General features: G+C 43.2%; 1 protein-coding gene across 3 annotated transcripts in view; it reads right to left on the bottom strand.

The window, feature by feature from the left end:
- The window catches only part of LOC115125809 (high affinity cAMP-specific and IBMX-insensitive 3',5'-cyclic phosphodiesterase 8B-like), a 140,380-nt gene that overhangs the window by 81,110 nt on the left and 35,132 nt on the right, over window positions 1-24,138 (bottom strand). For all 3 annotated transcript variants that reach the window (XM_065017405.1, XM_065017404.1, XM_065017406.1), the window contains exon 3: window positions 17,044-17,234. In XM_065017405.1, coding sequence (XP_064873477.1) covers window positions 17,044-17,234 — 191 coding nt within the window. The remainder of the gene's footprint in view (window positions 1-17,043; window positions 17,235-24,138) is intronic.

A 24,138-nucleotide genomic window follows, 5' to 3' on the forward strand; every position in this document is an offset into this window, starting at 1 on the left:
AGAGGGAATGAGAGAGAGGGAAAGAGAGAGGAGGAAGGAAAGAGGGAGCGAGAGAGAGAGAGAGAGAGAGAGAGAGGGAATGAGAGAGAGGGAATGAGAGAGAGAGAGAGAGAGAGGGAAGGAGAGAGAGAGAGAGAGAGAGGGAAGGAGAGAGGTGGGGAGAGAGAGAGAGAGAGAGGGAATGAGAGAGAGGGAAAGAGAGAGAGGAGGAAGGAAAGAGGGAGCGAGAGAGAGAGAGAGAGAGAGAGAGAGGGAATGAGAGAGAGGGAAAGAGAGAGGTGGAGAGAGAGAGAGAGAGAGAGAGGGAATGAGAGAGAGGGAAAGAGAGAGAGGAGGAAGGAAAGAGGGAGCGAGAGAGAGAGAGAGAGGGAATGAGAGCGAGGGAAGGAGAGAGGTGAGAGAGAGAGAGAGAGAGAGAGAGAGAGAGAGAGAGAGAAGGAGAGAGGTGGGGAGAGAGAGAGAGGAGAGAGAGAGAGAGAGAGAGAGAGGGAATGAGAGAGAGGGAAAGAGAGAGGAAGAAGGAAAGAGGGAGCGAGAGAGAGAGAGAGAGAGAGAGAGAGAGAGAGAGAGAGAGAGAAGGAGAGACAGGGAAGGAGAGAGAGAGGGAGAAAGAGTGAGGGAGAGAGAAAGAGAGGGGGAAGGAGAGAGAGGGTGAAAGAGTGAGGGAGAGAGAAAGAGAGGGGGAAGGAGAGAGGGAGTGAGAGAGGGAAGGAGAGATAGGGAGAGAAAAGGGAGAGAGTGGGGAAAGATTGAGAGATTTACGATTTCTGATTTTTATTAGGATCCCCATTAGCCTGATGCCAATGGTGACAGTCTTCCTGGGTTCCGGCACATAACCAAAAAGACGTTACAGGCAAAAATACTTTACAATTTCCATACATTTAAAACATAGACGTTACAGACTTATATATTCACTGAGTATTCAAAACATGAACACTGTCTCTTTCCATGACATAGACTGACTAGGTGAATCCAGGTGATGTTAAATCCACTTCAATCAGTGTAGATGAAGGTGAGGAGACAGGTTAAAGAAGGATTTTTAAGTCTTGAGACAACTGAGACACGGATTGTGCATGTGTGCAATTCAGAGGGTGAATGGGCAAGACAAAAGATTGAAGTGCTATGAACGAGGCATGGTAGTACGTGCCAGGCGCACCAGTTTGTGTCAAGAACTGCAGCGCTGCTGGGATTTTCACGCTCAACAGTTTCCTGTGTATATCAAGAATGGTCCAACACACAAAGGACATCCAGCCAAAGGACACAACTGTGGGAAGCATTGGAATCAACATGGGCCAGCATCCCTGTGAGTGATGGCAAAAAGCCTCTTGGCTGACATGAGACAGGGAGGGAAGGAAGGAAGGAAGGAAGGAAGGAAGGAAGGAAGGAAGGAAGGAAGGAAGGAAGGAAGGAAGGAGAGAGCACGAGAGAGTGAGCAACAGACAGACAGCGACATGTGATGGGTCTTTATTGAGAAGAGAGAAAGCGACTTTCTCTCTCTCTCTCTGCTTCTGGGAAAATATTACCATGCATGACCAATAACTCATAAATCACTAGATACTATACGAAGAAGCATATGATGGTCTGGCCACATGATAAATACTGGGTGGGATTATTAGGACAGTTTAAGCTTTGAGTGTATCTAAGTAGAATAGCAGGGAGAGGGTATGCTGCAGGCGCCAAGGCTATATATAGTAGGCTAGTTAGTGGCTGGTACATAAGAGTAAAAGTAGAAATCAGAGGATACTAGCACTATGCCTGTAGAAACTGTACTAGACACAGATGTATACATCAACACCAGCAGGTAACTAGAGAAGCCAAAAATAATGTGGAACAGCCCCACTACACTCTTAAAATAAGGATTCCAAAAGGTTTATTTGGCTGTCCCCATAGAATAACACTTTTTGGTTCCAGGTAGAACTCTTTTGGGTTCCATGTAGAACCCTCTATGGAAAGGGTTCTACATGGAACCCAAAAGAGTTCTACATGGAACCAAAAGGTTTCTACCTGGAACCAACAAGGGTTCTTTAAAGGGTTCAACAGCTGTTAGGTGAAGGATGGAGAGAAGGCGGGAGGGAGGCCATGTGTGTGTTGGGCAGTTATTAAAACAAAGACTCAATCCAATGTATTCTAAAAACAAGTCATGGGTGACCCCGACACACACACACACACACACAAAAGGTCAACAGTGCGTGATGTGGAAAGTAGCATCCTACTAATAGAGACCTCTAACACTAACCTATAAATAATGAAGTGACTGATTGGAAAGTGGAGATAGTTAAGTAACTCAATTTGTCCTTATAAGTAGGGAAACTAGCTAGGCCAATTGATTATTATTATAATATATTTTTTTTGGGGGGGTAGATCAGCTTTAATATTGCAGATAGATTGTAGCTTCCATCAATGTAGACTGCATCATTTCCAATCCCCCACATATTTCTGTAAATATATATTTATATACAGTACCACTCAAAAGTTTAGACACACCTACTCATTCAAGGGTTTTTCTTAATTTTTTACTATTTTCTACATTGTAGAATAATTGTGAAGACATCAAACTAAATAACACATATGGAATCATGTAGTAATCAAAAAGTTGCCACCCTTTGCCTTTATGACACTTTGCACACTCTTGGCATTCTCTAAACCAGCTTCACGAGGTAGACACCTGGAATGCCTTTAAATTAACTGTTGTGCCTTGTTAAAAGTTAATTTGTGGAATTTCTTTCCTTCTTAATGTGTTTGAGCCAATCAGTTGTGTTGTGACATGGTAGGGGGGTGTTACGGATACAGTTATCCTGTGTGTGTGTGTATCCTGTGTGTGTGTTTCTTTTCTCTCCTTCTCCCCTCACAGGTGAAAATCATCACTCCCCAATCAGTCAACAATCAATCATCAATCAGAAGACACACCTCCTCCTATTTCCTACCCTATCACAGTTCCTTCCCCATGGTTTAAAAACCCCATCATTTGTTTGCTCTAGAGCTCAATCTCTAGCTCAATCTCTAGCTCAATCTCTAGCTCAATCTCTAGAGCAATCTCTAGAGCAATCTCTAGCTCAATCTCTCTGTAAATGCCATGTCTGTAGGTCTCTGTGTTTCACTCTCGCTTTGTGTCTTAACCTCTCTTTTGTTTAAAGCACCTCCATAGCACTTTGTCATCACCTGTGAGTATTGTTTTTGGTTATGGTGTTTGTTTGTTGCTGGTGGGAAAAGGGGGAAACCAAGACAAGTCGCCCATGGGCATACACTACCCGTAGGTGAACATTGTTAAATACACTAGTTAGAACTGGGCGGACCACCCACTGTATTTTTGGTTAGTTAGTTAGCTGTTGTTAAAGTAGGCTAGTCTAGCTTAGGGGTGTTTTTGAATACTTATGGTTTCTTTCCTTGGGTCCAGCTCAGCCCCTTTTCCTGCTCCCCCCATTACCGTGCGTTTATAAATAAACCTAGAGTTTGACGGTAGATTTCTGTTGTCGTGGTTATTTCGTGCACACTTTTACTTTGTCACAATAATAATTTGCATGAGTTATGTTACGGGTCTCATTACCATCCCCCCTAGACTGTCGGGCCAAAAGGGATTCGTAACAGGGGGGTATACATTAGATAGCCCTATTTGGTCAACGACCAAGTCCATATTATGGCATGAACAGCTCAAATAAGCAAAGAGAAACGACAGTCCATCATTACTTTAAGACATGAAGGTCAGTCAATCCGGAACATTTCAAGAACTTTGAAAGTTTCTTCAAGTGCAGTCGCAAAAACCATCAAGCGCTATGATGAAACTGGCTCTCATGAGGACCGCCACAGAAAAGGAAGATCCAGAGTTACCTCTGCGGCAGAAGTTCATTAGAGTTAACTGTACCTCAGATTGCAGCCCAAATAAATGCTTCACAGAGTTCAAGTAACAGACACATCTCAACATCAACTGTTCAGAGGAGACTGCATGAATCAGGCCTTCATGGTCGAATTGCTGCAAAGAAACCACTACTAAAGGACACCAATAAGAAGAGACTTGCTTCGGCCAAGAAACATAAGCAATGGACATTCAACCAGTGGAAATTTGTCCTTTGGTCAGATGAGTCCAAATGTTTGATTTATGGTTCCAACCACTGTGTCTTTGTGAGATGCAGAGTAGGTGAACGGATGATCTCTGCATGTGTGGTTTCCGTCGTGAAGCATGGAGGAGGTGTGATGGTGTGGGGGTGCTTTGCTGGTGACACTGTCTGTGATTTATTTTGAATTCAAGGCACACTTAACCAGCATGGCTACCACAGCCTTCTGCAGCGATACGCCGTCCCATCTGGTTTGTGCTTAGTGGGACTATCATTTGTTTTTCAACAGGACAATGACCCAAAACACACCTCCTAAGGGCTATTTGACCAATAAGGAGAGTGATGGTGCTGCATCAGATGACCTGGCCTCCACAATCCCCCGACCTCAACCTAATTGAGATGGTTTGGGATGACTTGGACAGCAGAGTGAAGGAAAAGCAGCCAACAAGTGCTCAGCATATGTGGGAACTCCTTCAAGACTGTTGGAAAAGCATGCCTCATGAAGCTGGTTGAGGGAATGCCAAGAGTGTGCAAAGCTGTAATCAAGGCAAAGGGTGGCTACTTTGTAAAATATCAAATACACTTTTTTGGTTACTACATGATTCCATATGTGTTATTTCATAGTTTTGATGTCTTCACTATTATTCTACAACTTAGAAATAGTAAAAATAAAGAAAAACCCTTCAATGAGTAGGTGTGTCCAAACTTTGACTTGTACTGTATTTTAAAAATCCTGCATATCTTCATTTCCATAATTAACAAATAATATGCAGAATAGCATAGGCAGTTCATGCAAAGGATTGTTAGCTTACTGTGTTTCATCCTATATTATCCCTAAAATCAGCAAAATATGTGGGAAACACACACACACACACACACACACACACACACACACACTCGACCCTTTCCCCCACAAACAACCATAAGCTCAGATGCTGAACAGTTGTTCCATCCCTGAGCCAAACTCAAGAAAGGACTTGATTTACGAATGCATATACAGTTGCAGCTGTTTGAGAAGGCATGCAAAATTGAGCAAAACAATGGGGAGATTTGATTAACCATCGTCAAGTCCTAACTGATGGAGATCAGATACACCCCCTTCCCCTTAAACACACACACGCCGGTCCCCCGTTGTGATCATTTTCACAAGCCTCTCTGTGAAGACAGACCTTTGATTACTTTGTGCCACCAGGGCCACAATAATAGAACAATTGAGTTGATTAAGCATTAAATGACTTATATTTGTTTGTATTACCATCATCTCAGACACACAGACAGTTTGTATTACCATCATCTCAGACACACACACAGACAGTTTGTATTACCATCATCTCAGACACACAGACAGACAGTTTGTATTACCGTCATCTCAGAGACACAGACAGACATTTTGTATTACCATCATCTCAGACACACAGACAGACAGTTTGTATTACCCTCATCTCAAACACACAGACAGTTTGTATTACCGTCATCTCAGACACACAGACAGAGAGTTTGTATTACCCTCAACTCAGACACACAGACAGACAGTTTGTATTACCATCATCTCAGACACACAGACAGTTTGTATTACCGTCATCTCAGACACACAGACAGTTTGTATTACCGTCATCTCAGACACACAGACAGTTTGTATTACCATCATCTCAAACACACAGACAGACAGTTTGTATTACCATCATCTCAGACAGACAGACAGACAGTTTGTATTACCATAATCTCAGACACACAGTTTGTATTACCGTCATCTCAGACACACAGACAGTTTGTATTACCATCATCTCAGACACACAGACAGACATTTTGTATTACCATCATCTCAGACACACAGACAGACAGTTTGTATTACCCTCATCTCAGACACACAGACAGACATTTTGTATTACCATCATCTCAGACACACAGTCAGACAGTTTGTATTACCATCATCTCAGACACACAGACAGACAGTTTGTATTACCCTCATCTCAGACACACAGACAGACAGTTTGTATTACCATCATCTCAGACACACAGACAGTTTGTATTACCGTCATCTCAGACACACAGACAGTTTGTATTACCGTCATCTCAGACACACAGTTTGTATTACCATCATCTCAAACACACAGACAGACAGTTTGTATTACCATCATCTCAGACGGACAGACAGACAGTTTGTATTACCATAATCTCAGACACACAGTTTGTATTACCGTCATCTCAGACACACAGACAGTTTGTATTACCATCATCTCAAACACACAGACAGACAGTTTGTATTACCATCATCTCAGACACACAGACAGACAGTTTGTATTACCATCATCTCAGACACACAGACAGTTTGTATTACCATCATCTCAGACACACAGACAGACAGTTTGTATTACCGTCATCTCAGACACACAGACAGTTTGTATTACCATCATCTCAGACACACAGACAGTTTGTATTACCATCATCTCAGACACACAGACAGACAGTTTGTATTACCATCATCTCAGACACACAGACAGACAGTTTGTATTACCATCATCTCAGACACACAGACAGACAGTTTGTATTACCATCATCTCAGACACACAGACAGACATTTTGTATTACCGTCACCTCAGACACACAGACAGACAGTTTGTACTGCCATCTTCTCAGACACACAGACAGACAGTTTTTATTACCATCATCTCAGACACACAGACAGACAGTTTGTATTACCATCATCTCAGACACACAGACAGACAGTTTGTATTACCATCATCTCAGACACACAGACAGACAGTTTGTATTACCATCATCTCAGACACACAGACAGACAGTTTGTATTACCGTCATCTCAGACACACAGACAGTTTTTATTACCATCTTCTCAGACACACAGACAGAGTTTGTATTACCATCATCTCAGACACACAGACAGACAGTTTGTATTACCATCATCTCAGACACACAGACAGACAGTTTGTATTGCCATCATCTCAGACACACATACAGACAGTTTGTATAACCATAATCTCAGACACACAGTTTGTATTACCATCATCTCAGACACACAGACAGTTTATATTACAATCAACTCAGACACACAGACAGACAGTTTCAATAACCATCATCTCAGACACACAGACAGACAGTTTGTATTACCCTCATCTCAGACACACAGACAGACAGTTTGTATTACCATCATCTCAGACACACAGACACAGTCATCTCAGACACACACAGACAGTTTGTATTACCATCATCTCAGACACACAGAGAGACAGTTTGCATTACCCTCATCTCAGACACACAGTCAGACAGTTTGTATTACCATCATCTCAGACACACAGACAGTTTGTATCTCAGACACACAGACAGACAGTTTGTATTACAGTTTGTATTACCGTCATCTCAGACAGACAGACAGTTTGTATTACCGTCATCTCAGACACACAGACAGTTTGTATTACCGTCATCTCAGACACACAGACAGTTTGTATTACGATCATCTCAAACACACAGACAGACAGTTTGTATTACCATCATCTCAGACAGACAGACAGACAGTTTGTATTACCATAATCTCAGACACACAGTTTGTATTACCGTCATCTCAGACACACAGACAGTTTGTATTACCATCATCTCAAACACACAGACAGACAGTTTGTATTACCATCATCTGAGACACACAGACAGACAGTTTGTATTACCCTCATCTCAGACACACAGTCAGACAGTTTGTATTACCATAATCTCAGACACACAGACAGACAGTTTGCATTACCCTCATCTCAGACACACAGTCAGACAGTTTGTATTACCATCATCTCAGACACACAGACAGACAGTTTGTATTACCGTCATCTCAGACACACAGACAGTTTGTATTACCATCATCTCAAACACACAGACAGACAGTTTGTATTACCATCATCTCAGACACACAGACAGACAGTTTGTATTACCATCATCTGAGACACACAGACAGACAGTTTGTATTACCGTCATCTCAGACACACAGTCAGACAGTTTGTATTACCATCATCTCAGACACACAGACAGACAGTTTGCATTACCCTCATCTCAGACACACAGTCAGACAGTTTGTATTACCATCATCTCAGACACACAGACAGACAGTTTGTATTACCCTCATCTCAGACACACAGACAGACAGTTTGTATTACCATCATCTCAGACACACAGACATCATCTCAGACACACAGACAGTTTGTATTACCGTCATCTCAGACACACAGACAGTTTGTATTACCGTCATCTCAGACACACAGACAGTTTGTATTACCATCATCTCAAACACACAGACAGACAGTTTGTATTACCATCATCTCAGACAGACAGACAGACAGTTTGTATTACCATCATCTCAGACACACAGACAGACAGTTTGCATTACCCTCATCTCAGACACACAGTCAGACAGTTTGTATAACCATAATCTCAGACATACAGTTTGTATTACCATCATCTCAGACACACAGACAGTTTATATTACCATCAACTCAGACACACAGACAGACAGTTTGTATTACCATAATCTCAGACACACAGACAGACAGTTTGTATTACCGTCATCTCAGACACACAGACAGTTTTTATTACCATCTTCTCAGAGTTTGTATTACCACAGACACACAGACAGACAGTTTGTATTACCATCATCTCAGACACACAGACAGACAGTTTATATTACATCATCTCAACTCAGACACACAGACAGACAGTTTCAATAACCATCATCTCAGACACACAGACAGACAGTTTGTATTACCCTCATCTCAGACACACAGACAGACAGTTTGTATTACCATCATCTCAGACACACAGACAGTTTGTATTACCGTCATCTCAGACACACAGTCAGACAGTTTGTATTACCATCATCTCAGACACACAGAGAGACAGTTTGCATTACCCTCATCTCAGACACACAGTCAGACAGTTTGTATTACCATCATCTCAGACACACAGACAGACAGTTTGTATTACCCTCATCTCAGACACACAGACAGACAGTTTGTATTACCGTCATCTCAGACACACAGACAGTTTGTATTACCGTCATCTCAGACACACAGACAGTTTGTATTACCGTCATCTCAGACACACAGACAGTTTGTATTACGATCATCTCAAACACACAGACAGACAGTTTGTATTACCATCATCTCAGACAGACAGACAGACAGTTTGTATTACCATAATCTCAGACACACAGTTTGTATTACCGTCATCTCAGACACACAGACAGTTTGTATTACCATCATCTCAAACACACAGACAGACAGTTTGTATTACCATCATCTGAGACACACAGACAGACAGTTTGTATTACCCTCATCTCAGACACACAGTCAGACAGTTTGTATTACCATAATCTCAGACACACAGACAGACAGTTTGCATTACCCTCATCTCAGACACACAGTCAGACAGTTTGTATTACCATCATCTCAGACACACAGACAGACAGTTTGTATTACCGTCATCTCAGACACACAGACAGTTTGTATTACCATCATCTCAAACACACAGACAGACAGTTTGTATTACCATCATCTCAGACACACAGACAGACAGTTTGTATTACCATCATCTGAGACACACAGACAGACAGTTTGTATTACCCTCATCTCAGACACACAGACAGACAGTTTGTATTACCATCATCTCAGACACACAGACAGTTTGTATTACCGTCATCTCAGACACACAGTCAGACAGTTTGTATTACCATCATCTCAGACACACAGACAGTTTGTATTACCCTCATCTCAGACACACAGACAGACAGTTTGTATTACCATCATCTCAGACACACAGACAGACAGTTTGTATTACCATCATCTCAGACACACAGACAGACAGTTTTTATTACCATCATCTCAGACACACAGACAGACAGTTTGTATTACCGTCATCTCAGACACACAGACAGTTTGTATTACCATCATCTCAGACACACAGACAGTTTGTATTACCATCATCTCAGACACACAGACAGTTTGTATTACCATCATCTCAGACACACAGACAGACAGTTTGTATTACCATCATCTCAGACACACAGACAGACAGTTTGTATTACCATCATCTCAGACACACAGACAGACAGTTTGTATTACCATCATCTCAGACACACAGACAGACAGACAGACAGACAGACAGTTTGTATTACCATCATCTCAGACACACACACAGACAGTTTGTATTACCATCATCTCAGACACACAGACAGTTTGTATTACCATCATCTCAGACACACAGACAGACAGTTTGTATTACCATCATCTCAGACACACAGACAGACAGTTTGTATTACCGTCATCTCAGACACACAGACAGTTTGTATTACCATCATCTCAGACACACAGACAGTTTGTATTACCATCATGTCAGACACACAGACAGTTTGTATTACCATCATCTCAGACACACAGACAGACAGTTTGTATTACCATCATCTCAGACACACAGACAGACAGTTTGTATTACCATCATCTCAGACACACAGACAGACAGTTTGTATTACCATCATCTCAGACACACAGACAGACAGACAGACAGACAGACAGACAGACAGACAGTTTGTATTACCATCATCTCAGACACACACACAGACAGTTTGTATTACCATCATCTCAGACACGCACACAGACAGTTTGTATTACCATCATCTCAGACACACATACAGACAGTTTGTATAACCATAATCTCAGACACACAGTTTGTATTACCATCATCTCAGACACACAGACAGTTTATATTACCATCAACTCAGACACACAGACAGACAGTTTCAATAACCATAATCTCAGACACACAGTTTGTATTACCATCATCTCAGACACACAGACAGACAGTTTGTATTACCATCATCTGAGACACACAGACAGACAGTTTGTATTACCCTCATCTCAGACACACATACAGACAGTTTGTATTACCATCATCTCAGACACACAGACAGACATTTTGTATTACCGTCACCTCAGACACACAGACAGACAGTTTGTACTGCCATCTTCTCAGACACACAGACAGACAGTTTTTATTACCATCATCTCAGACACACAGACAGACAGTTTGTATTACCATCATCTCAGACACACAGACAGACAGTTTGTAATACCATCATCTCAGACACACAGACAGACAGTTTGTATTACCATCATCTCAGACACACAGACAGACAGTTTGTATTACCATCATCTCAGACACACAGACAGACAGACAGAGACAGACAGTTTGTATTACCATCATCTCAGACACACAGACAGACAGTTTGTATTACCGTCATCTCAGACACACAGACAGTTTTTATTACCATCTTCTCAGACACACAGACAGACAGTTTGTATTACCATCATCTCAGACACACAGACAGACAGTTTGTATTACCATCATCTCAGACACACATACAGACAGTTTGTATAACCATAATCTCAGACACACAGTTTGTATTACCATCATCTCAGACACACAGACAGTTTATATTACCATCAACTCAGACACACAGACAGACAGTTTCAATAACCATAATCTCAGACACACAGTTTGTATTACCATCATCTCAGACACACAGACAGTTTATATTACCGTCACCTCAGACACACAGACAGACAGTTTGTACTGCCATCTTCTCAGACACACAGACAGACAGTTTTTATTACCATCATCTCAGACACACAGACAGACAGTTTGTATTACCATCATCTCAGACACACAGACAGACAGTTTGTATTACCATCATCTCAGACACACAGACAGACAGTTTGTATTACCATCATCTCAGACACACAGACAGACAGACAGAGACAGACAGTTTGTATTACCATCATCTCAGACACACAGACAGACAGTTTGTATTACCGTCATCTCAGACACACAGACAGTTTTTATTACCATCTTCTCAGACACACAGACAGAGTTTGTATTACCATCATCTCAGACACACAGACAGACAGTTTGTATTACCATCATCTCAGACACACAGACAGACAGTTTGTATTACCATCATCTCAGACACACATACAGACAGTTTGTATAACCATAATCTCAGACACACAGTTTGTATTACCATCATCTCAGACACACAGACAGTTTATATTACCATCAACTCAGACACACAGACAGACAGTTTCAATAACCATAATCTCAGACACACAGTTTGTATTACCATCATCTCAGACACACAGACAGACAGTTTGTATTACCATCATCTGAGACACACAGACAGACAGTTTGTATTACCCTCATCTCAGACACACAGACAGACAGTTTGTATTACCATCATCTCAGACACACAGACAGTTTGTATTACCGTCATCTCAGACACACAGTCAGACAGTTTGTATTACCATCATCTCAGACACACAGACAGACAGTTTGCATTACCCTCATCTCAGACACACAGACAGTTTTTATTACCATCTTCTCAGACACACAGACAGAGTTTGTATTACCATCATCTCAGACACACAGACAGACAGTTTGTATTGCCATCATCTCAGACACACAAACAGACAGTTTGTATAACCATAATCTCAGACACACAGTTTGTATTACCATCATCTCAGACACACAGACAGTTTATATTACCATCAACTCAGACACACAGACAGACAGTTTCAATAACCATAATCTCAGACACACAGTTTGTATTACCATCATCTCAGACACACAGTTTGTATTACCCTCATCTCAGACACACAGACAGACAGTTTGTATTACCATCATCTCAGACACACAGACAGTTTGTATTACCGTCATCTCAGACACACAGTCAGACAGTTTGTATTACCATCATCTCAGACACACAGACAGACAGTTTGTATTACCCTCATCTCAGACACACAGACAGACAGTTTGTATTACCATCATCTCAGACACACAGACAGTTTGTATTACCGTCATCTCAGACACACAGACAGTTTGTATTACCGTCATCTCAGACACACAGACAGTTTGTATTACCGTCATCTCAGACACACAGACAGTTTGTATTACCATCATCTCAAACACACAGACAGACAGTTTGTATTACCATCATCTCAGACAGACAGACAGACAGTTTGTATTACCATAATCTCAGACACACAGTTTGTATTACCGTCATCTCAGACACACAGACAGTTTGTATTACCATCATCTCAAACACACAGACAGACAGTTTGTATTACCATCATCTCAGACACACAGACAGACAGTTTGTATTACCGTCATCTCAGACACACAGTCAGACAGTTTGTATTACCATCATCTCAGACACACAGACAGACAGTTTGCATTACCCTCATCTCAGACACACAGTCAGACAGTTTGTATTACCATCATCTCAGACACACAGACAGACAGTTTGTATTACCCTCATCTCAGACACACAGACAGACAGTTTGTATTACCATCATCTCAGACACACAGACAGTTTGTATTACCGTCATCTCAGACACACAGACAGTTTGTATTACCGTCATCTCAGACACACAGACAGTTTGTATTACCGTCATCTCAGACACACAGACAGTTTGTATTACCATCATCTCAAACACACAGACAGACAGTTTGTATTACCATCATCTCAGACAGACAGACAGACAGTTTGTATTACCATAATCTCAGACACACAGTTTGTATTACCGTCATCTCAGACACACAGACAGACATTTTGTATTACCATCATCTCAGACACACAGACAGACAGTTTGCATTACCCTCATCTCAGACACACAGTCAGACAGTTTGTATTACCATCATCTCAGACACACAGACAGACAGTTTGTATTACCCTCATCTCAGACACACAGACACAGTTTGTATTACCATCATCTCAGACACACAGACAGACAGTTTGTATTACCATCATCTCAGACACACAGACAGACAGTTTGTATTACCATCATCTCAGACACACAGACAGACAGACAGACAGACAGTTTGTATTACCATCATCTCAGACACACAGACAGACAGTTTGTATTACCCTCATCTCAGACACACAGACAGACAGTTTGTATTACCATCATCTCAGACACACAGACAGTTTGTATTACCATCATCTCAGACACACAGACAGACAGTTTGTATTACCGTCATCTCAGACACACAGACAGTTTGTATTACCATCATCTCAGACACACAGACAGTTTGTATTACCATCATCTCAGACACACAGACAGACAGTTTGTATTACCATCATCTCAGACACACAGACAGACAGTTTGTATTACCATCATCTCAGACACACAGACAGACAGTTTGTATTACCATCATCTCAGACACACAGACAGACAGACAGACAGACAGTTTGTATTACCATCATCTCAGACACACAGACAGACAGTTTGTATTACCGTCATCTCAGACACACAGACAGAGTTTGTATTACCATCATCTCAGACACACAGACAGACAGTTTGTATTACCATCATCTCAGACACACAGACAGACAGTTTGTATTACCATCATCTCAGACACACAGACAGACAGTTTGTATTACCATCATCTCAGACACACACAGACAGTTTGTATTACCATCATCTCAGACACACACACACACACACAGACAGTTTGTATTACCATCATCTCAGACACACACACAGACAGTTTGTATTACCATCATCTCAGACACACATACAGACAGTTTGTATAACCATAATCTCAGACACACAGACAGTTTGTATTACCATCATCTCAGACACACAGACAGACAGTTTGTATTACCATCATCTCAGACACACAGACAGACAGACAGTTTGTATTACCGTCATCTCAGACACACAGACAGTTTGTATTACCATCATCTCAAACACACAGACAGACAGTTTGTATTACCATCATCTCAGACACACAGACAGACAGTTTGCATTACCCTCATCTCAGACACACACACAGACAGTTTGTATTACCATCATCTCAGACACACACACACACACAGACAGTTTGTATTACCATCATCTCAGACACACACACAGACAGTTTGTATTACCATCATCTCAGACACACAGACAGACAGTTTGTATTACCGTCATCTCAGACACACAGACAGTTTGTTTTACCCTCATCTCAGACACACAGTCAGACAGTTTGTATTACCATCATCTCAGACACACAGTCAGACAGTTTGTATTACCATCATCTCAGACAGACAGTTTGTATTACCATCATCTCAGACACACAGACACACAGTTTATATTACCCTCATCTCAGACACACAGACAGACAGTTTGTATTACCATCATCTCAGACACACAGACAGTTTGTATTACCGTCATCTCAGACACACAGACAGTTTGTATTACCATCATCTCAGACACACAGACAGACAGTTTGTATTACCGTCATCTCAGACACACAGACAGTTTGTATTACCATCATCTCAGACACACAGACAGACAGTTTCTATTACCATCATCTCAGACACACAGACAGACATTTTGTATTACCGTCATCTCAGACACACAGACAGACAGTTTGTACTGCCATCTTCTCAGACACACAGACAGACAGTTTTTATTACCATCATCTCAGACACACAGACAGTTTGTATTACCATCATCTCAGACACACAGACAGACAGTTTGTATTACCATCATCTCAGACACACAGACAGACAGTTTGTATTACCATCATCTCAGACACACACACAGACAGTTTGTATTACCATCATCTCAGACATGCACACAGACAGTTTGTATTACCATCATCTCAGACACACATACAGACAGTTTGTATAACCATAATCTCAGACACACAGTTTGTATTACCATCATCTCAGACACACAGACAGTTTATATTACCATCAACTCAGACACACAGACAGACAGTTTCAATAACCATAATCTCAGACACACAGTTTGTATTACCATCATCTCAGACACACAGACAGACAGTTTGTATTACCATCATCTGAGACACACAGACAGACAGTTTGTATTACCCTCATCTCAGACACACATACAGACAGTTTGTATTACCATCATCTCAGACACACAGACAGACATTTTGTATTACCGTCACCTCAGACACACAGACAGACAGTTTGTACTGCCATCTTCTCAGACACACAGACAGACAGTTTGTATTACCATCATCTCAGACAGACAGACAGACAGACAGACAGTTTGTATTACCATCATCTCAGACACACAGACAGTTTGTATTACCATCATCTCAGACACACAGACAGTTTCTATTACCATCATCTCAGACACACAGACAGACAGTTTGTATTACCATCATCTCAGACACACAGACAGACAGACAGTTTGTATTACCATCATCTCAGACACACAGACAGACAGTTTGTATTACCGTCATCTCAGACACACAGACAGTTTGTATTACCATAATCTCAGACACACAGACAGACACTTTGTATTACCATCATCTCAGACACACAGACAGACAGTTTGTATTACCATCATCTCAGACACACAGACAGACAGTTTGTATTACCATCATCTCAGACACACAGACAGACAGTTTGTATTACCATCATCTCAGACACACAGACAGACAGTTTGTATTACCATCATCTCAGACACACAGACAGTTTGTATTACCATCATCTCAGACACACAGACAGTTTGTATTACCATTGTCTCAGACAGACAGACAGACAGACAGACAGACAGACAGACATACAGACAGACAGTTTGTATTACCATGATCTCAGACAGACAGATAGACAGACAGACAGTTTGTATTACCATCATCTCAGACACACAGACAGACAGTTTGTATTATCATCATCTCAGACACACAGACAGACAGTTTGTATTACCATCATCTCAGACACACAGACAGTTTGTATTACCATCATCTCAAACACACAGACAGTTTGTATTACCATTGTCTCAGACAGACAGACAGACAGACAGACAGACAGACAGACATACAGACAGACAGTTTGTATTACCATGATCTCAAACAGACAGATAGACAGACAGACAGTTTGTATTACCATAATTTCAGACAGACAGACAGACAAACAGTTTGAGCTCACCGGCAGACAGCCTCTGCCTCAAAGTATTTTGAGTGGCGTCCATCAATGACCACGATCTCGTGGTTCTTGTCCAGGAAACATTCGACAGCGGACTCGGGCGTTCGGGCAATGTTACACCTGAAACCCGCCCGGTCACACGCCCACCAGAAGGCATCGCTCTGACCATCCTCCTTCGCAAACACCAGCAGGACCTGGGATGGAGAGAGAGAGAGAGAGAGAGATGAACCTGGAGAAGAGTCAACTAAGCAAGCTGGTCATGGGGTTCAGCCACAAACAGACCCCACAGAGCCCCAGGACAGCAACACAATTAGACAAAACCAAATCATGAGAAAACAAAAAGATATCTACTTGACACATTGGAAAGAATTAACAAAAAAAACCTGAACAAACTAGAATGCTATTTGACCCTAAACAGAGAGTACGCAGAATACCTGACCACTGTTACTGACACAAACTTAAGGAAAGCTTTGACTATGTACAGACTCAGTGAGCATAGCCTTGCTAGTAAGAAAGACCGCCGTAGGCAGACCTGGCTCTCAAGAGAAGACAGGCTATGTGCTCACTGCCCACAAAATGAGGTGGAAACTGAGCTGCACTTCCCAACCTCCTACCATGTGTATGACTATATTAGAGACACATATTTCCCTCAGATTACCCAGATCCAAACAAACCCGATGTTGATAAACTTGCATATCTACTGGGTGAAATACCACAGTGTGCCATCACAGCAGCAAGATTTGTGATCTGTTGTAAATACAACCCATATTTATTTATTTGTATTTGTATTATTTAGGAAATTCTATGTGTGTAATGTTTACTGTTCATTTTTATTGTTTATCTCACTTTTATTTATTATCTATTTCACTTGCTTTGGCAATGTTAACATATGTTTTTCATGCCAATAAAGCCCTTAAATTGAATTGAATTGAAATTGAATGAGAGCGAGAGAGAGAGAAAGAGAGAGAGAGAAAGAAAGAAAGAAAGAGAGAGAGAGAGAGAACGCAGATGGTATGAAATATCTCTTACCTGACAAAGGTAGCTTGCTGACAAAACATTGCTGATTATACAAACATGAAGCTAGGACCGGTAGACAAATAAGCTTATCAGTGCTTGTTAAGTGCTGATATACGGTACAGCACTTAATAGTTCAACGACACAGCTTCACACCACTTTCCCAGGAATTTCCTCATTCAATGAAAGCCTTCTATTGTTCCTTAAGAAGAGTACCCAGGAGCCAGGTAGATGGTAGTTTATTGATGATTGATGAGAGCTGTATTTCACACCAACAGGTGTCTGGCCTGAACTCTTCATCTTGTATGGAAGCTTTACCTATACTTAGAAGAGCAGTACGAGACAAGAGAGAAGAATGGATGGACTTGTTTACACAGCTCAGAGAAACAGAGAGAGCAAGAAGAGAGGAGAACGGATTAAAGGGAGCCGCCTCGCCAGTCATGCGCTGCTGCTGACAGGACAGACTGGCAGGGGCATGAAGAAAAGAAGGGAGCAAAGGATGGAGGAGACGAAAGGAAGATGAGAGCGGGAGAACAAGAAGCTGGCATTGGTAGGAGGCTGTGAAAGGTCTACACCGTTTGATCCCGACCAGGGCTGTGGAACCATGGTTCTGCTCTGTGTAACCATGGAGCTGCTGTGTGACATTCCACACACACACACACACACACACACACACACACACACACACACACACACACACACACACACACACACACACACACACACAGAGACCTGATGCCTTCCCGCCCTGCACCCACACACGGGCCAGACAGGGGTCGCCACACGTACGCACGGCTCTGTGTGTGTTGCACGCTTGGCAACACAGACACATACAGTATGTGACATACCTGATCCCACTGCCTCCAAAGTAGTGTGTATGTACAACCACATAATATTGATTAGTCACAGTGGTTTCCTTAAGTGATTTACATATAATAATAATAAACTCATCAAAAAAACAAACGTCATCTCACTGTCAACTGCGTTTATTTTCAGCAAACATAACGTGTAAATATTTGTATGAACATAAGATTCAACAACTGAGACATAAACTGAACAAGTTCCACAGACATGTGACCAACATAAATGTAATAATGTGTCCCTGAACAAAGGGGGGGGGGGGGGGGTCGAGCAGTATGTCTGGTGGCATTGTCATGCTGGAGGGTCATGTCAGTATGAGCCTGTAGGAAGTGTACCACATGAGGGAAGAGGATGTCTTCCCTGTAACGCACAGTGTTGAGATTGCCTGCAATGACAACAAGCTCAGTCTGATGATTCTGTGAAACACCGCCTCAGACCATGACGGACCCTCCACCTCCAAATCGAACCCGCTCCAGAGTACAGGCCTCAGTGTTTTTTATTTTATTTCACCTTTATTTAACCAGGTAGTGTCACGCCATGACCTTAGAGATCCTTTTTATGTCTCTATTTTGGTTTGGTCAGGGCGTGAGTTAGGGTGGGCATTCTATGTTTTGTGTTTCTATAATTTTCTATTTCTGTTTTGGCCAGGTATGGTTCTCAATCAGGGACAGCTGTCTATCGTTATCTCTGATTGGGAACCATACTTAGGTACCCTTTTTCCCACCTGTGTTTGTGAGAAGTTAACTTTGTTTGATGGCACATAGCCTTGAGCGTCACGGTTGGTTTTGGTATTGTTTATTGTTTTGTTGGCGACATCTACTATTAAAAGTATGTACGCTCACCACGCTGCACCTTGGTCCAGTTCTTCCTTCAACAGCCGTGACAGAACTTCCCACCACCAACAGACCAAGCAGCATGGTAAAAAGGAGTAATGGACATGGGAGGAGATCCCGAACGGCAAGGGATCCTGGACATGGGAGGAGATCCTGGCCGGAAGGGATCGCCTTCCATGGGAACAGGTGGAAGCATTGAGGAAGGCGGAGGCAGCGACGAAAGCAGAGCGGCGGCATTACGAGGGAACACGGCTGGCAAGGAAGCCCGAGAGGCAGCCCCCCAAAAAATGTGTGTGGGGGGTGGCACACAGGGAGTGTGGCTGAGTCAGGTTGGAGACCTGAGCCAACTCCCCGTGCTTACCATGGTGAGCATGTGACTGGTCAGGCTCCGTGCTATGGGGTGATGCGCACTGTGTCGAGGCTGAGCATTCACAGGCCGGTGTGCTCGGTGCCAGCGTCCCGCATTTGCCGGGTGAAAGCGGGCATCCAGCCAGAACGGGTGGTGCCAGCTCTGCACTCGAGACCGCCAGTGCGCCTCCACGGCCCAGTGTATCCGGTGCCTCGGCCAAGGAAAAGGCCTCCTGTATGTCTCCCCAGCCTGGTGAGTCCTGTACCTGTTCCCAGAGCCAGGTATCCTGTGTGTCTCCCCAGCCTGGTTAGTCCTGTGCCTGCGCCCAGGCCGGAGCCTCCAGAGACGGCCTCCAGCCCGGAGCCTCCGGAGACGGCCTCCAGCCCGGACCTTCCAGAGACGGCCTCCAGCCCGGACCTTCCAGCGACGCTCTCCATTCCGGAGCCTTCCGAGTCGCCCTCCAGTCCGGAGCCTTCCGAGTCGCCCTCCAGTCCGGAGCCTCCAGGGTCGCCCTCCAGTCCGGAGCCTCCAGGGTCGCCCTCCAGTCCGGAGCCTCCAGGGTCGCCCTCCAGTCCGGAGCCTCCAGGGTCGCCCTCCAGTCCGGAGCCTCCAGCGACGCCCCCCAGTCCGGAGCCCTCAACTAGGGTGCCCAGTCTGGGGCCCGCAGCGAGGGTCCCGCACCTGAGCCGCCGCCGCGGATAAATGCCCACCCAGACCCTCCCCTATAGGTTTAGATTTTGCAGCCGGAGTCCGCACCTTTGGGGAGGGTACTGTCACGATCCTTTTTATGCCTCTATTTGGTTTGGTCAGGGCGTGAGTTGGGGTGGGCATTCTATGTTTTGTATTTCCATGATTTTCTATTTCTATGTTTTGGCCGGGTATGGTTCTCAATCAGGGACAGCTGTCTATCGTTGTCTCTGGTTGGGAACCATACTTAGGTACCCTTTTTCCCACCTGTGTTTGTGGGAACTTTGTTTGTTGGCACATAGCCTTGAGCTTCACGGTTTGTTTTGGTATTGTTTTGTTGGCGACATCTACTATTAAAAGTATGTACGCTCACTACGCTGCACCTTGGTCCAGTTCTTCCTTCAACAGCTGTGACAGGTAGGCTAGTTGAGAACAAGTTCTCATTTGCAACTGCGACCTGGCCAAGATAAAGCATAGCAATTGAACACATACAACAACACAGAGTTACACATGGAATAAACAAACATACAGTAGAAAAGGTATATATACAGCATGTGCAAATGAGGTAGGATAAGAGAGGTAAGGCAAAAAATAGGCCATGGTGGCGAAGTAATATAGCAATTAAACACTGGAATGGTAGATGTGCAGAAGATAAATGTGCAAGTAGAGATACTGGGGTGCAAAGGAGCAAGATAAATAAATAAATACTGTATGGGGATGAGGTAAGTAGATAGATGGGCTGTTTACTGATGGGTTATGTACAGGTGCAGTGATCTGTGAGCTGCTCTGACAGCTGGTGCTTAAAGCTAGTGAGGGAGATATGTAACGCTCATTCCTTCGACGATAAACACGAATCCAACCATCACCCCTGTTTGTGAGACAAAACCGCGACTCATCATAGAAGAGCACATTTTGCCAGTCCTGTCTGGTCCAGCGACGGTGGGTTTGTGCCCATAGGCGACGTTGTTGCCGGTGATGTCTGGTGAGGACCTGCCTTACAACAGGCCTACAAGCCCTCAGTCCAGCCTCTCTCAGCCTATTATGGACAGTCTGAGCACTGATGGAGGGATTGTGCGTTCCTAGTGTAACTCGGGCAGTTGTTGTTGCCATCCTGTACCTGTCCCGAGGGGTGTGATGTTCGGATGTGCGGACGATCAGCTGTCCGTCCTGTTTCCCTGTAGCGCTGTCTTAGGCATCTCACAGAACGGACATTCCAATTTATTGCCCTGGCCATATCTGCAGTCCTCATGCCTCCTTGCAGCATGCCTAAGGCACGTTCACGCAGATGAGCAGGGACCCTGGGCATCTTTCTTTTGGTGTTTTTCAGTCAGTAGAAAGGCCTCTTTAGTGTCCTGCGTTTTCATAACTGTGACCTTAATTGCCTACCGTCTGTAAGCTGTTAGTGTGAAAAAGGGAAGTTTATTTTTTTGCTGAGTTTATATGTCAGTTAGCAGAAGCTTTTACCCTAAGCGACTTAGTCATGCATGTATATATTTTACTTATGGACTTTCCCTGGAATCGAACCTAGCGGCATGCTCTCTAGGGATGAACATACGGAACAGACAGGAGGCTGAACAGACAGGAGGCTGAGGCTCAGAGAGAGAGAGAGAGAGAGAGAGAGAGAGAGAGAGAGAGAGATATGCAACATCTAGCTGACTGGCTTTAGACCAAGTCTTGCTAGTGTGACTCCTCTTTATGTAGAATCAAGGCATACAAAAATGTCCATTAATTATAATCCACACAATAATTCACATTTCCTGTTGCTGCAGGATTATTTTCCTACTGTAGCAAACTGTCTCAAATTAAGATTCTACTTTATAGAGACCTACTATGTCTCCTTCATCTCCTTTCCAAGTCATCAATCTGATGGATCGATCAATGGATCATTCCTAATAGGCATGGTTTACTCCTCACCTCCAAAACACTATGTAAATGCTTCCCCTGTGTTTTCAAGTGGTGGCTGTGTTTCTCGATATGGTTTCTTAAATTCCCAGTCCAAAGTAAGAGCACTTGTGACGACCCTCCCACTCTGTCTGCTGTATTCTCTCTGTTATTTCCTTATTAGGATGCTGGTGGGCGGAGTTGGGAGGGTCGTCAGCTACATGGGAAACACCTGGGCCCGGTGTCTCCCAGGATAAATACACCACTTCCCCATTCATGGAGGAGACTCTCTCCATGCAGACACCCTCTGTAGATTGTGTTGTGGTTCTTGATGGCCGTTTGTTTGTTTGCTTTGGCACCTTTCATCACCCTGCATTATCACATTCACGCATGCAAAACACTCACTTACACTACTGATTACTGATTACACACACCATTGTATATTATATTTATTTGCTTTAGTTAATAAATATATATCTTTCTACTCATTATCTCCACGTTGTCTCCCTTTGTTACGGGCTTTGAGCCGGTTCGTGACAAGTGGGGGCTCGTCCGGGATATTTGAACTATTGGTTTGGGAGACCGTGGAGGTACGTGTTTGGTTTGCATATTTTGTTTGAGTTTGATAGGCCCAGTATTGGTTGCCTTTTGTTGTTTGGTTTGTGTGCTGTGTTGAGAGACTATAATGGTTAGTTTCCAGGCCCTGCCTAGCCTGAACTCTTGTTCTACTTTCTGTTGGGACATCAGTCTGAGGTGAGTAGTCTGCTGTGTACCTCGGTGGGAGATTTGGGTAGGGTAGTGAAACTTGCTACCCGGAGCTATAGCCTTTTTCCCCTGATAGGTTTAGCGACGTGTTTCATTTTTTGGAATATGTTGGGCATGGTTAATGTTTGTTATTTTTGTGTGGTGTCTGTGGACTGAGCAGTTGTCTCGGGGCACATCCGTGGCTTGGTGGAATTTTTCCAGCATGCTGGGGAGTTCTATTTCCTTGCCAGCGGGCTACAGTGCGTAAATTCCCACCGCAAATCTGCACGAAGACTAGGGTTGAGTTATTGTAGGTTTTGGGGAAGCTCCGTATCCATCTCTCTTCTGTGGTACTCAGGGTGATTATAATTCTCGGGTTGTGGTCTGGTGTGCTCAGCAGAAGGGAAGAGCCAGAATTTTTTTTTTTTTGTGTGATTATGGCGTCTTATGTAGATAAGTTCATTCGCTCTCCATCAGAGGAATTGTTAGATTTAGGTACTAAAGAACAGCTGTTGAAGGTCGCGGAACACTACAAGGTTGAGATTAGTGATAAACGTCTAAAGAATTCTATTAGGTTGATATTGAAGGCCAATCTGATGGAGAGTGGTATTCTAGAAGTTACCACTGGGCCAGCCTCTGCTGAGGATTTGTCGTCTCCCCATAACGTTACAATGGCCATTCCATCGGTTAGTCCTAGTAGCCTTCTTTTTGAACAGCAGAAAGAACTGC

The sequence above is a fragment of the Oncorhynchus nerka genome, linkage group LG4 (assembly GCF_034236695.1).
Source record: "Oncorhynchus nerka isolate Pitt River linkage group LG4, Oner_Uvic_2.0, whole genome shotgun sequence".
Lineage (NCBI taxonomy): Eukaryota > Metazoa > Chordata > Actinopteri > Salmoniformes > Salmonidae > Oncorhynchus > Oncorhynchus nerka.